General features: G+C 35.1%; 4 protein-coding genes across 4 annotated transcripts; all 4 read left to right on the top strand.

Annotated features, from left to right (window-relative positions):
* Window positions 1-1598: 1598 nt before the first annotated feature.
* Window positions 1599-3479, top strand: PHYBLDRAFT_169571 (hypothetical protein; the record flags this gene model as incomplete). Its single annotated transcript, XM_018436104.1, has 1 exon — window positions 1599-3479. The coding sequence occupies one exon, from the start codon at window positions 1599-1601 to the stop codon at window positions 3477-3479; it is 1881 nt and encodes a 626-aa protein (XP_018290486.1).
* A 1517-nt stretch (window positions 3480-4996) lies between these two features.
* Window positions 4997-7019, top strand: PHYBLDRAFT_146636 (hypothetical protein; the record flags this gene model as incomplete). The annotated part of the gene is made up of 7 exons (XM_018431697.1): window positions 4997-5045; window positions 5099-5216; window positions 5299-5447; window positions 5545-5650; window positions 5715-5883; window positions 5932-6038; window positions 6101-7019. The coding sequence occupies 7 exons, from the start codon at window positions 4997-4999 to the stop codon at window positions 7017-7019; spliced, it is 1617 nt and encodes a 538-aa protein (XP_018290485.1).
* Window positions 7020-7184: 165 nt separating this feature from the next.
* On the top strand, window positions 7185-10381 carry PHYBLDRAFT_65515 (hypothetical protein; the record flags this gene model as incomplete). The annotated part of the gene is made up of 9 exons (XM_018441475.1): window positions 7185-7326; window positions 7431-7558; window positions 8335-8638; window positions 9047-9101; window positions 9195-9470; window positions 9543-9652; window positions 9835-9927; window positions 9950-9995; window positions 10195-10381. 9 exons carry the CDS (start codon window positions 7185-7187, stop codon window positions 10379-10381), a joined length of 1341 nt encoding a protein of 446 aa, XP_018290484.1.
* An 833-nt stretch (window positions 10382-11214) lies between these two features.
* On the top strand, window positions 11215-12147 carry PHYBLDRAFT_146634 (Homeodomain-like DNA binding domain-containing transcription factor; the record flags this gene model as incomplete). Its single annotated transcript, XM_018431696.1, has 1 exon — window positions 11215-12147. The coding sequence occupies one exon, from the start codon at window positions 11215-11217 to the stop codon at window positions 12145-12147; it is 933 nt and encodes a 310-aa protein (XP_018290483.1).
* Window positions 12148-13229: the final 1082 nt, after the last annotated feature.

The following is a 13229-nucleotide window of genomic DNA, read 5'->3' as shown; positions in this document are numbered from 1 at the left end:
GTCTCTCTAACTCTCCTCGTCCTATCTTGTCTACCCACTTTCAACCATTAATAGCATAACTGAAAGGTCACATTTAATCTAAGTAGGTATTTATTATTGTATACTCTAAAAATGTTGAATTTATAGTGGAAATAAAAAAATTGCTTAAAAAAAGGATCATTATGATCAAAATAATATATTCAGAACAAAAGATTGGGTATATATCCAAATTGGTTAAATAAATAGCTGTTGCACTTTTAAATAATCTAACAAAGCATACTAAGATGCATCATAAAAATGCTGTTTGAAATTGCTTGCTTAAATATTGATAAAAAAAAATCGACAATTTTCATTAAAAAAAACATTTAATAATATAATTTTGGATATTTGTACCACACAGTCATGTTTTATATCAAATTTTCCTCAGGACATACATCTCCAAAAAGAAAACTTTATTAGGAACCTCTTCACGTACATAGAAGAATATCAGACCTTAGTGCCGTATTAACTCTTGGCCTTGTACAAAGCAGTGAAGTTTATGTATGTTACTTTGGCTATATACATTACTAAATTATCACACATAATTTAAGCTTTACTCATAGTTATCAGATTTATGGAGTGTTTATGTAACTTTTTTTTTTGGTTGGGCAAACCCATGAGGAGAAGCAGATACACTTTATGTAACTATGGTTGATTGATATGCCTTATATGTGCTCTTATATCTAATTATATTTAAAAGCTTATACATTTCTAAGATGTAATTTTTACTTTTGAAATACCCTCCCTACACATTTGTTTCACTTTTTGGATGTAAGAGCATAATGCTTTGTATCAGAAATAAAGTTGAATAAAAATTGTCTACTATTCCTATTATAACATGTTACTATCCGTTATAGTACGGTAATAAGCATTTTGTACCACTTAGATATTAGTACTGGGTACCCATTGCTACTATTAAAAAACACTATTTAGGACAATGCTTCAGCAAGCCAGTTAATTTTTACAAGACTTGGTTTAAATTATGTAATGTAAAATATGTGTTTCAAGTGACTGGACCTTGTTCACCTTGTGTCAAATATTCAATATGCTAATTACCAATTCTTCCTTAATTATGTTGACCGACTAGCTTTTTATGTCTAAACATTAATTTGTGGAGACTCTTTTTACTCTAACCTTGCTTAATGCTGTATAGAAACATTAGAGTAATCGTCTTGTTTCTTTCTTCTTTCAATTTCAATTTTTTGACCTTGGTAGTTCCCTAGTATTTTTACATAGCTCATTAAATCCAACTCTACATTATGAGAAAAGATCCATATTCTATCCATAGCATGGGCAGCTTTATTGATTATTTTGAATGGTTAATAATAGTAACCAATAAAGAAACAAAAGCAAGATTAGGAGCAGATTTGATCATAGATACGTCTTTTGCATGTAGTTATTTTTAAAGAAAATACTATATTTACTGCGGCTTGTACTTCTTGACTGTTACTCCACTATGTCAGTGTAACAATACATCTCATTAATAAAAGCTTTAACAATCCACAATCTTTTCGATTTGTTAAACTTCCCACTCAAACTTATAGCTGTACCGTGCTCTCTGTTATCTTTTTATTTCTATCATGCTGGCGTCCGAGCTACCTTTTGAGATACTTTCTCTTGTTGGAGATTTTCTACTTACATGCGAAAGATTTCAATGTATTTTTGTCTGTAAAGGATGGAAAGTCCCGTTTCAAGAATCATTTTGGAAAAACACAGAGGTCGACACTTTGGAAGAGCTTGAAAGTATTTGTACTATTGTAAAGTATTCGACAAACAATTTTCCATATGGTCTCATAGCACAGACATTGACCATTAATGGACAATGCACTTTAAGCAACATGATGCAGAGCAATGCTTTTAAAACCTTTCAGAATTTGAAGCATCTCGCTTTTCGGTGCATATCACTTGATAATTTTGACATCAGAAATGTAACATATAACTATCCATGGCAATACTTAATCAGCGTAAACCTTCGAATCGAGACTTCAAAGCTTAATGTACCAACACCGATTCTCATTAAACTCTTGACGAACTACCCCAGCCTCAAAGAGATAAACATTTCCACACATTCTTCGACAAAATTGCTTAATTTCAACTTGAGAAACTTTAATACACTACACAAACGATCTCCACAACTTGAATACATCAAGGGATGCTTTAGTCTTACTGATATTCATCAGAATTCGTTAAAAACAATCCCGTCAACTACACCAGCTCTTCATGTAACAGCACTCGATCTCGACCTCCTAGATTGGGACCATTTATGGCTATATTACTTCAGCTACAAGTATCCAAACCTACATACTTTGAAATGGAAAACCATGTGTGTATCAAGAAAGCGGATTGTTAAAAAGTACAATGCAGAAAAAATGGTGCTCTTAAATTCACTTCAAAGTGTGTTCCCACACTTAGAAATGGTGGATTTCTACACCGAAGACCGTACGGCATGGTCACACACTCTATTTTGGAAGCTCCTTTGTCGGTTAAATGTTCCATTGAAGAGAATAAGATATATGATCAAATTTAGTGGTTGTGGACCGAGTTTTCTTGGAATTATCATTCAACGATTTTTCCAGTCCTTTTCAACAACACTCGAAAAAATCTCCATTATCGGAGATGCATATTTCAAAGCTAAAAATATTGTCAGGTCCGAATTTCCCTATTGTCCACGCCTGACGAGTATTGAACTGACAGACTGTGGCATATCAATTACATTGGACAATATACTGGATAACTGTCCCGCCTTAAGACAACTAAAGTTTTCCAGAGGACAGCTGACTAATAGCCCAGAGGCCCACAAAGAGTCAAATAAACATGGACTACACATAGTTGAACTTGATGAAATTGTGACAAGCGCTTCTGTGTTTAACTACATGTCCTTCAGATGCAGAGATTTACAATATATGAACTTGAGTCGCTCGCAGATTGGGGGATCGATCTCAGCAAAGACTGGAAGCTTGTGCGTTGACATGTCCTATACCAGCTTCAAGCTACTACAGCTCAGTCATGTCAGGTTTTACTCATCTGAAAATGCTATGGACAAAGACACTGCTATCAACCTGACACTACTTTCGCACTTAACTGGACTTGACATGACAGCTGAAACAGAAGACTTGAACAAAGCTTTGGAGCATTCTGTAGAGAACTTAGCTTGGTATCATCTATATTGTGAATTAGGAGGCTTATTCGACTTTACCCTAGAGGTCAGACAGCTCCTAGAACAAGAAGTCTGTGATGTGGTTGAATATTTTCAGAGATCTCGGGTTAAGAACATGTCTCAATCTTCTGAAGCTGACAGATCTTTCGATGGCCAGGTGAGCCAAGATGACTGGAAAGAAGATCTCTATAGGGGTTATGTCGAGCTCAGATGTGGTCATGTAGCTAAATATGTTGTCCCTTCATTGTGGGTTAGCGAAAATAGTTTCTGGAAAAGGTTGTTTGATAGTCCTGTTAAAATATAGGAATAGATTTTTGATACACTTAATATGATAAGAATTCAACTATAAAATATTTCAGACCAATAGCGTATAGAATATTAAGAGACTATACATGAAAACGAGTATTGGAACAAGTGCAAAATAAAGAAATAAACTTTATAAAATAGAGTTAACAGAGATAGGAGCTCATTCAATATAATCTAAGAAAAACTATCAGGAGCAATAATCAATAGTCTGAAACAAAAAAAATCGATGAAGATTATAAGTATCTACAAATACGTATAGATTAAACAAATATTGCTATAAAGGAAGCTAATGATTCTTAATAGTACAAAATTATGTTATATTATATTATCTTATAAGGTTGCCGTTATAAAGAGTAGAGAATAAATACTGGTGTGCTTTTAAAAGCTTAAATCCGCAAGAGAGCAAAGATACTATACTCTTCATAGAAGTAAAGGATCAAAACAGGTGGTTTGTTTTGCTCTTTTCTTTCTTTCCAGAAATGTCTCGTAGAATTGCCTCTGAAAATATTCTTTTCTTGCAGTATTACAGTATTTTCGTGTGATAGTTGTCTTTAGGGGAATAACCTCTGTTCTTTATTAATTGTAATACATGATAGGGATATAGTATAATTGGTGTAACGGATAGATATAAAAGGGACATGTTATAATAATGAGATATTTATATATGGTAATTGGGTTTAGACTGTCCCATTTCGGTTACACTTGAGAAGATTATAATTTTTTTTTAGACCAATAGAAATGTTTTTGAGAATTATATTTTATTTTTTAAGTGTTTGACAGTGTGATTTTTATTTAGGAGTGAATTTTAGAAGATAATTTGTGATTGGTCACTAATTGCATGGCAAGTGTGACAGTCTAAACCCAAGTACCATATATAAATATCCCATTATTATAACATGTCCCTTTTATATCTATCCGTTACACCAATTATACTATATCCCTATCGTGTATTACAATTAATAAAGAACAGAGGTTATTCCCCTAAAGACAACTAAGCAAGGTAACACAATAATTTCTGCATCAGCAAAAACGGTTCCATTCTCCAAAATGTCATTAACATCTTTGGATTTTTGGACATAAACCTCAAGATATCTCGTAGGTCCTTCATTGAGAATTAAACAAGCGTGTACGTTTGGATGTCGGTTCTTTAATTCCATCATACATTATTGATCTGTGTAATGTTGTTTACAGGCAGAAAGGTCGAAGAGATAAGCATCAGGAGATCGAGATGAATGATAAATTCTGGCTCTCAGAATTTATGAAGCTTTGGCATTCTTCGAGATGAGAAGAAATGTCAGTGTGGAGCAAGGAGATGGATTTAGAGCCGGCTGCTTGCGCATAAGATTTATGTTTCGATTTGGAGGCATAAGAAAGCATGACCCATAATAAAGCTATTAGAGATAATGGCTGCTAGTATACATCACAGTTACAGCAAAAAAAACAAAAAAAATAATATTCAAAATGGCGGCTGTTTGATAAACAAAATCTATACAGCACCCTTTTCTTTTTTTTAACATGAGTATGAACCCTTTTGACGAGCACAAAACCAATTTAAAAAACTATGGTATTAATGTACTTCTTGGCTGACTTCAACACGTATTAACAGTGTTTTGATAGATTTCTGGGCGAGCATTGAAGAAGAAGAATTTGATGTGACCAAATACGACGAATTCTTATGCAAACAAAAAGTGATCAATAAGCAGACCTGTCATGACTATTTGACAACAGACATTCAGTATATACTTGAACACTTTTCAGAAAATGCGAAACTACTTCATCACGTCAAATCGCTGCAAAAAAAGCTAAAAAAACGCCAGAAAAGATGAAAGCAACAAGGCGTTTTGGTCAGATATTGCTCCTAGATTAATGAGGGTCAACTACGAAAAGCCAGCTGCAGAAGCGGAGTTAATGGTTGCAGGTATAAGAAAAGCTGCAGATTTGATTGATGCCTCTACCAGTAATAAACGTAAAATCGAGCCGCCCATGGAGACAAGAAACAAAAAAACAAAAAGCAAAGGCGTTCCAAGGCACAAAACAGGTTGAATACGATGGTTATTACGTAGGAGAAAATGATATTTCAGTCGGTACAATCATTAAGAGGACAGCTCTACAATATCTCCATGAAAGCAAGACCCGTAAGCTTAGTGCTCGCGAAAGAAAAATCATGACGTAAGTATAGTTATTTATCTATAGAAAAGGAGCATTACTAATCTGTTCTAATCTAATATATTAGAAATGGGCTGTCTTCAGTTTTAGACTTGGTTGATCATTCAAGTTCTCAAAAGTCACTATTTTCTAATGAAGCTTGGACTCAAATTACATCTCAGTTTGAATCAGAACTTAGTCTTGAACTGTTACCAATGCCGCATATCTTAACCAGTTCCTGGTTAATTATTTCCACAGTAAGTTTTCACTACTTCAATATATATTTTGACTGATTTTTTAACTAGGCTGCTGTATCATCCAACAACATCACATTGGGCTTGGACTACATCCACAGAATCTATTCAAAACAGAACAAGCAGAACAGAAACTATTTAAAATTATTTGAGCATGTGTAAGTCTTAATGTATAATAAGTTTTGTACAGAACATGTATTTAATAGGAACCATAATATAGTCTCAATTTGATAGAGACATACCCTCATTTGCTGAAGAAAAACAAAACTCGCAATAGTGATTATTCAGAGAGCGATGTTTTGAGAATTGTATGGTCTCCCATATTTGAATTACTCTTCCCACCTAACCAGCATAACCTCATTGTCAAGACTGGAGAAACAATCAGCGTCATGTCTCAAGAACATAAGCAAGATACTTATGGCGACAGTTCAAATGTTGTTGCTTTTAAAATCGATATTAGAGTGATTTTCAAAAAGCATGGAAAAGAAATTGACGTTGTTTGTGGGGAAGTAGCAAAAAATGATGAAGACAGTAAAGTAATAACAGACGAAGGAAAATTGAGCCGTGAAACAAAAGATGCAGTTGACTCGATACTTACGTTGGTAGAAACAACAGCACAAGCTTTTAGCGCACAAATCAGTGGCAGTACTTGTTTGATAGCAACACAACAGTTGATACGAAATGGCCTTTACGTATATCATCCAGCATATAGCCTTTCATTGCCTTCCTGTATTGAAGAACTTGGATCTTTTAAATCAAGTATGCAGAAGCTACTCAGCTTTCAACAACATGTCATCACCATTTCGAACATCCTTGAAAAGGCCGGAACGAAAAAATACTCGTTGAACCAGCAGTTTGGTAAACATGACGAGGCTGATAAAGATGGTGAAGCCACTTCGATTCTGAACTGGAGAAGAGATACGTTTTATACACCTCCAAGAAACAAAGAAGCAAGGGTACCTCTGGTGTTATTTGGTTTACCAAGCAGTAGTTTAGTTTCGAGGCTTTTAAAAACAAAGTATTCAGAAGGCGAAGAATGTGTTGTTTATGATCAGTTTGGATGGGGAAAGAAAAACGACAAATGGCACAACAAGGTTACAAACGAAACTCAAGATGAATATCTATATTCTGAAGAATAAATATATTGGACATTATTAAAATAATTCAATCTTTTGTTCTCAGTAATTAAGTGTTTGTAGACCACTTTTTAGGGCTTCAGTAAGATCTTCATGTAGCTCCTTTGATTAGACTTCAATGCGCTGTTATAAGAACCTTTTTTGAGTCTTTACAAATCAATGTCAAATATGACCAATCCATGTCGATGCAACTCAAAAAGCCACATCAAAACAGCTTGCCAAAACTGCCCTTTGAGCTGGAGAAGCATGCCCAATAACAAGGAAAAACCTTCAACATGTATATTTAAGTGTCAGATCTCAAAATGCAGCAGTATGTAATTAGAGCTTATAGGGTAAAACCAGCAGAGATTGAGTGTAGCCAAGTCACTTAGACGTCTGTAATATCTTTTATCATTCATAAAAGATAATTGACAGGGGAAAACACCGACCAGTCTGTGCTGAGATTGAATCTCAAGGGTTCCACTGATCTTCTGGATCATTCAATTGGACATCAAAAAACCTTTCAGGGGCAATTACACAGAAGTTTGCTACTCGAACAACAGGTATTTCTCTAAACTTTTGCATGTAAAATCGAGCAAGAAATCCAACGGTACCACTTTCGAAGCGATTATTTTGGTTTGTGAAGATAAACCATCAAAAAATGCAAAATACGTTTTTGTAGAAAAGGTCTAAAAACCGTATAATAAATTGCTTGAAGAACACTTCTGCATGCTCCAATGCGTTTTTGCGGTTGTTTTGAGCTTAGAAACACCTTAGTAGAAAATGCCATTTTCGAGGTGAAAACTTCCATTCTTTGAAATCTTCAATTTTTCCCTTGCTTACCATAGGGGCGAAATGGTCAGAAATCGATGATCAGGTCATTCCCCAAAAAATTGCTAAAAAGTGATCCATAACCTAATGTCAGGTCGTAGAACACGATTGTACTTGTTTTAAGACCGAGATCATGTTTTGTTGGCAAGATACAAGCAAGTTAAATTCTTGATTTTACAGTGGTAAATGCATTTGAGGGCTGTTTGCTGAACATTGCGCTTAATAAAATTTGATTTGATGGTCTGTAATTTATCGTCCAGCGAAACGATATATTATTAAGCACTTGGTCCATTAAAAAAGCACGAATTTTCCTAAGGATCTTCCATAGATTTATCTAAAAAGGATACCCAATACTGATAAGAGACTCAAAAATGTTAAAGAGAGTAATTCTCAACCATCTTGGGCAAAATTAAGTAGGGCGGCATAAACGCTTTGTAATTGCACTTTCAATTAGCAGAAATTTGTGGATTATGCGGGGAAGAGGGACACGCAATAAGTTTGGATCCAGTTAGACATTGCCTCAATTTCAGATGTGTTGTATGAATGGGTAAGCTATGCTTGCTCCTTTGAGACACAAACCGGCAGAGATGAGAGATTTGCTGCTCAGAGACGATGCAAATGCAAAGGAGTTCAAGGAACATACTATGACTTACAATCCAGCATTGAGCTTTACCTCCAGAAATTTGATCTGGAGAGGAGACACATGCCAATGAGGAGCATGATGCTTATGAGTGAAAAGAAGCATTTTTTTTGCCCGACTCTGACATGTCATAGCCTTCCTTTATTATTAGAAACCACATATCGCCCAACAGGTATACAGAATTGATTCTTTTCTTAAGATTGAACACTGCATTATTTGGATCAGCCTGCTGCAAGCGCGAGCTGTGCACCCCCCATTAGAACGAAGGTCGAAAAAATCCCCGTAACGAAGCGAAGGTCGACTTTTTCACCGTAGTTCGGGGTGGGGGGTGGAATACAGCTCGTCTGTTTTTATATGTGTCTTATAGGGATTGCATTAGTTAAACATGAAATCCCTCCCCCCCTTTTTCTTTCTTGTAACACCTATTTATTTTCTCCAATATAATTAACCATATCATGTATTACTGTATTCTGTATTTCTCTGCCAAATCAATGATCCAAAAGGAACAGAATTCAGCAAAGAGTTATCTCAAACTAATAAAAATATATGAATTTTGAACTACTGTGGAGAGTGTAAAAAGTGTTGGATGTTACATCAAATAGATTTATCGCATCGTATATCAGTTCCAAAGAGAAGTGAAACTATGGATACATTTGCTTTAAGATTATTTGTCAAAGACGCTATTTAACTCAACACTCAACTAGGACATGGAAAAAATTATTTTATAGATGGATACAAGTCGAACAGATGCCAGGATCAGTAGGATTTCGTTATGGAGGATGCATTTGTGTAAAACTCGATAAAGACAGGTATGTGCAGGTAGATGCATTGGACTTTTCCAGAGCAACTGTAGGATATGAACCAGGAGATCAAGTACGTCTTTGGATATTTCTTGGAATTTATCTTGATAGGTCTGAGGTGAAAAAAAAAATTATTAGAGTTACCAATGAGATCCAGAATGAAGTGTTCAGTGAAAGATATATTATTGATGGGAGAATCCTTAAGTATAAAATTCCATAGGAAAGGTTGTAGTAAAAGTACTAGTATAAATGACAACATGGAACAATTTTTGATAGAGTTGTCTGTACCAAGTGTATTCTCCTTCGGCTTTTAAGCATGATCTCCTTTGCCTACGATCTACAGTCAAAGAGAGATAACTTGCAAAGGTTGGATGACGGTGAAACCAGTGAGAAGAATTGATCTGTAATGAGCGGTAGAGAGGTAAACAGAATAGAGTTGCGACTAGTAGGAGGGACTTGGTAATGGAGAATGCAGGAAGAAAGAAGTCCATTGTCTGAAATATATTTTGCCAGATAGAGAAGTTAGTGTCAGTAATATTATTTTTCCTTTGATCTTTATTCAATAAAGGTGACAAGGAAAAGGCCTCTGAATTTTGGAAGTATGACAGTTGTTGCAACATAAAAGGTCGAATAAAGGAGAGAAAAAATTTGGTTCAAACAAGTATTAATCACCTTTTTTGCAGTATTTGATGTTGGAGGATGGGATCAAGTACTTACAATCCACCGACTGTAAGGATTGTCTAGGAAATTTCTGTTGCTAAACAAATTGGTAAATCACACTCCGAGTTAATTAGAGAACCGTTTTGGCGGTTGGAAGAGCCGAAGAGTGTATTGACAAGTGACTTGATGTTAGTGCAAAACGAGCAACCTTCCATAAGACTGATCTCCATTATAAAAAGGCTTAATTAAGTGTTTGGTGGACTTCCAGGAAGATCATTCATTATAACATCTTGGAACAAAGTGAAATCATGAATGGCAAGGATACACACGAAATGCATAAAAAATTGATAAATGTTCGATCTGTTTTGGGGAATAGAAAGGATATTTCATTACTCCACGATAATGCCCAACCACACGTTGCAAAGGAAGTTAAAAAAGCTTCTGTTACGCATTAAACGTGAAAGGTTTCTGTAAAGATAGTAGCTAGGAGGGGAGATGTCAGGGTCCTTCAATGGTTTAATACCCAGTTCGCTCAAAGTGTATAAAACAAAAGATGAGGTCAAGGGTTTTTTATGAGAGGTATAAAATAAACTATAATTTCGTTAAGTTATAAATGCAGAGATGGATTATTTTGAATAATAAAATTAGTTTTGAGAAGCTGTTAACGTTTAAACATGATGTATTGAAAGAATCACAGTATTTGAAACTTGCCAATTTCTCATTTAGCCAAGGCAAATATTGTTGTCTATTTGAAGGCGTTTTTAACATGCTGCCTTACTTTGTTAAACCCCTCAACAGCCTTGAGAGATCAGTTTAGTTACGATGGCCCTCAGTCCTTAAAGCTCAAAAATACATAACCTCAGTAATTCATTCAAACAGTACAAAATAGAGGGAAAAAACGGTCAAGACAATTTCATGATTATTCACAAGTTTTTTTTATTTGACAAAAAAGAATTACAGCCTATAAGAGTCATCAAGTTCTTCTGTCTAAACCTAAAGCTTGTAGAAAGACGTTAGTAGTCAGATTATTGCTGTCAGGTTGATTACTTGGCAATTTACTTGTCAAAATGGGGCAACTAGAATGTATAGCAGCGCGACCAAGGTAGAAACCTTGGTTTATCGCTTCCACTCCTCCAAAACAGTGCAATTGCACCATAGATGTCTGGTCTTTTTCGGCTGGGTAACCGCAGGTATATATTGTACACTTTTAAAGATTAAAAAAAAAAGAATCCGAAAATAAGTTTTTAAACGATTTCCTTTCTTTTAGATTAGACAACTTTTAATTAAAATGGACTTCATTAATTATATTCCAGACGAAAACTACAATAACTTTATGACTGAGAGAATGGAAGTTGATGAGGCTGCTGTTGAGTTCGGCGAAATTGAGATGCTCAGGGGAAATGAGTACTTTGTAGAAGATACCCCTCAAAGCACAGCTGATGAGAAAATGGAGGAAATGGTTTTAGAGCTGGGAGAGATGATGATCACTAAAACTAAAAGATATAAAAAGTACGGGCCTGAGCAAATCGCACGCTTTATAAACATATTACAGGAAACAGGGGAAACTGTACCAAAAGCAGCTGAAGCTTGTGGTATACCTACCAGCAGTGCTTATAGACTTCTAAACCAGTTTAATGACAGTAACAGAACCATTCTTCCAGGTAGTACATCTACACAAAAAGGAAAAGCGAAACCAAAAAAGCTATTTCCTATCCATACCGCCTTTTTGATCCAGTTGTTTGACGCAAACCCTTCGACCGTTTTGGAACAGGCAAGAGAAGAGTTGATGAAGCAGTTTGGACTATCCGTTGCTATTTCTTCTTTGTATGTGCATATTAGTGAAAAGTGCTGCTTGACATTAAAGCAAGCTAGTAAATACACAATTGAAAGGGATGCACCTAGAACGCTCAATCTCCGCTACGAAATCATCAACAAGTGGATAGAGGCCGGTGTTGATTTCCAGAAAAACTGTGTGTTTATTGATGAAGCTGGCTTTCACTCTCAACTGATGAGAGGGCGTGCATGGTCGAAAGTTGGTGCTCCAGCGAATGTAAAAGTGCACACACAAAAAGACGTTAATTTGAGCATGATTGGGTGTATATGTGCTAGAGGAATTATAAGCTTTACCAAAGTTATACCTTTGAAAATAGGGGATGCTGAGTTGATAGAGAAAGAGTTTCATTCCGAGGTATCAGCTAAAAAAAAGAAAGCGCAACACTGAAGAGCCCAAAAAACAAAAGCCTTTAAAGAAAGGTACTACGACTTATCATATAGTCAAATATATAGAATCTGTAATGGATGTACTTGACAAAAATGAGATGAAAGGGTTTTTCATTGTCATGGATAATTGTAGGGTACACCACTCCAAATTTGTTGTTGATGCTATTGAAAAACGGGGATACAAACCATTATTCATGCCACCTTACTCTCTGTTTTTAAATCCCATCGAAGAGTGCTGGTCGAAGATTAAAAGTGGGATTAGAAGAAACCCTTTGAAGAAAGGTGATGAATTGACACCTCGTATCGCTGAAGCATGCAACAAGGTGACTACAAAAGACTGTTTGCAGTGGGTAAAACACGCTGAGTCTTATTGAGAGAGATGTATTCAGAAAGAAAAGGGTTTAAAATAACTAATGCCATACTCTTATCCTTGTCCTTTTTATATGTAAAATGTCTACAAATTATCTTCTAAAACTCACTCTTATTTTCTAAATAAAAATCACACTTTGTCTCAATTTTTTCGAACACTTTTAAAAAATAAAATATAATTCTCAAAAACATTTCTATTGGTCTAAAAAAATTTATAATCTTCTCAAATATAACCGAAAATACTGTAGATGGAAGTACATTTAGTCATAAGCTTCTTATTTTGCTTACACAATTGTTTTCTTTTTGTATTTTATTGCTCTGCTGTCACACTTTGCGCCCAGTTTTTAAGCTCTTATCAAAGTGGAATTGATTGAACTTATAAGACAGCAAAGATTGGAAAGAAGGAATAGAGAAAAAGAAGTTATTTAGAAAATACAATATAAAGAATAGGTAAAACACTTGAAAGAAAGGAAGTAAAGTTCTTATTATAGCACTATGTTCTCTTCTATAACGGTGGGAGCCTCTTGTGCTACTGCTTGAGAAAAAAAAACCATTTCTCATCTTGCTTACACAATTTTCTTTTTCAAGAAAAAAAGTATGTCGACTGCGGCTTATATTGATGGAATGTTACACCATTAGTTAGAGTACAGCTACATAGTTATTTTATTTTAACAAAGATTACATTTAAAAATCCATAGCTTTATCTTCCTCTAT

Source organism: Phycomyces blakesleeanus, assembly GCF_001638985.1.
Source record: "Phycomyces blakesleeanus NRRL 1555(-) unplaced genomic scaffold PHYBLscaffold_13, whole genome shotgun sequence".
Taxonomy (NCBI): domain Eukaryota; kingdom Fungi; phylum Mucoromycota; class Mucoromycetes; order Mucorales; family Phycomycetaceae; genus Phycomyces; species Phycomyces blakesleeanus.
The sequence above is the reverse complement of the archived record's forward strand: the minus strand, read 5'-3'. Positions and strand labels throughout refer to the sequence as shown.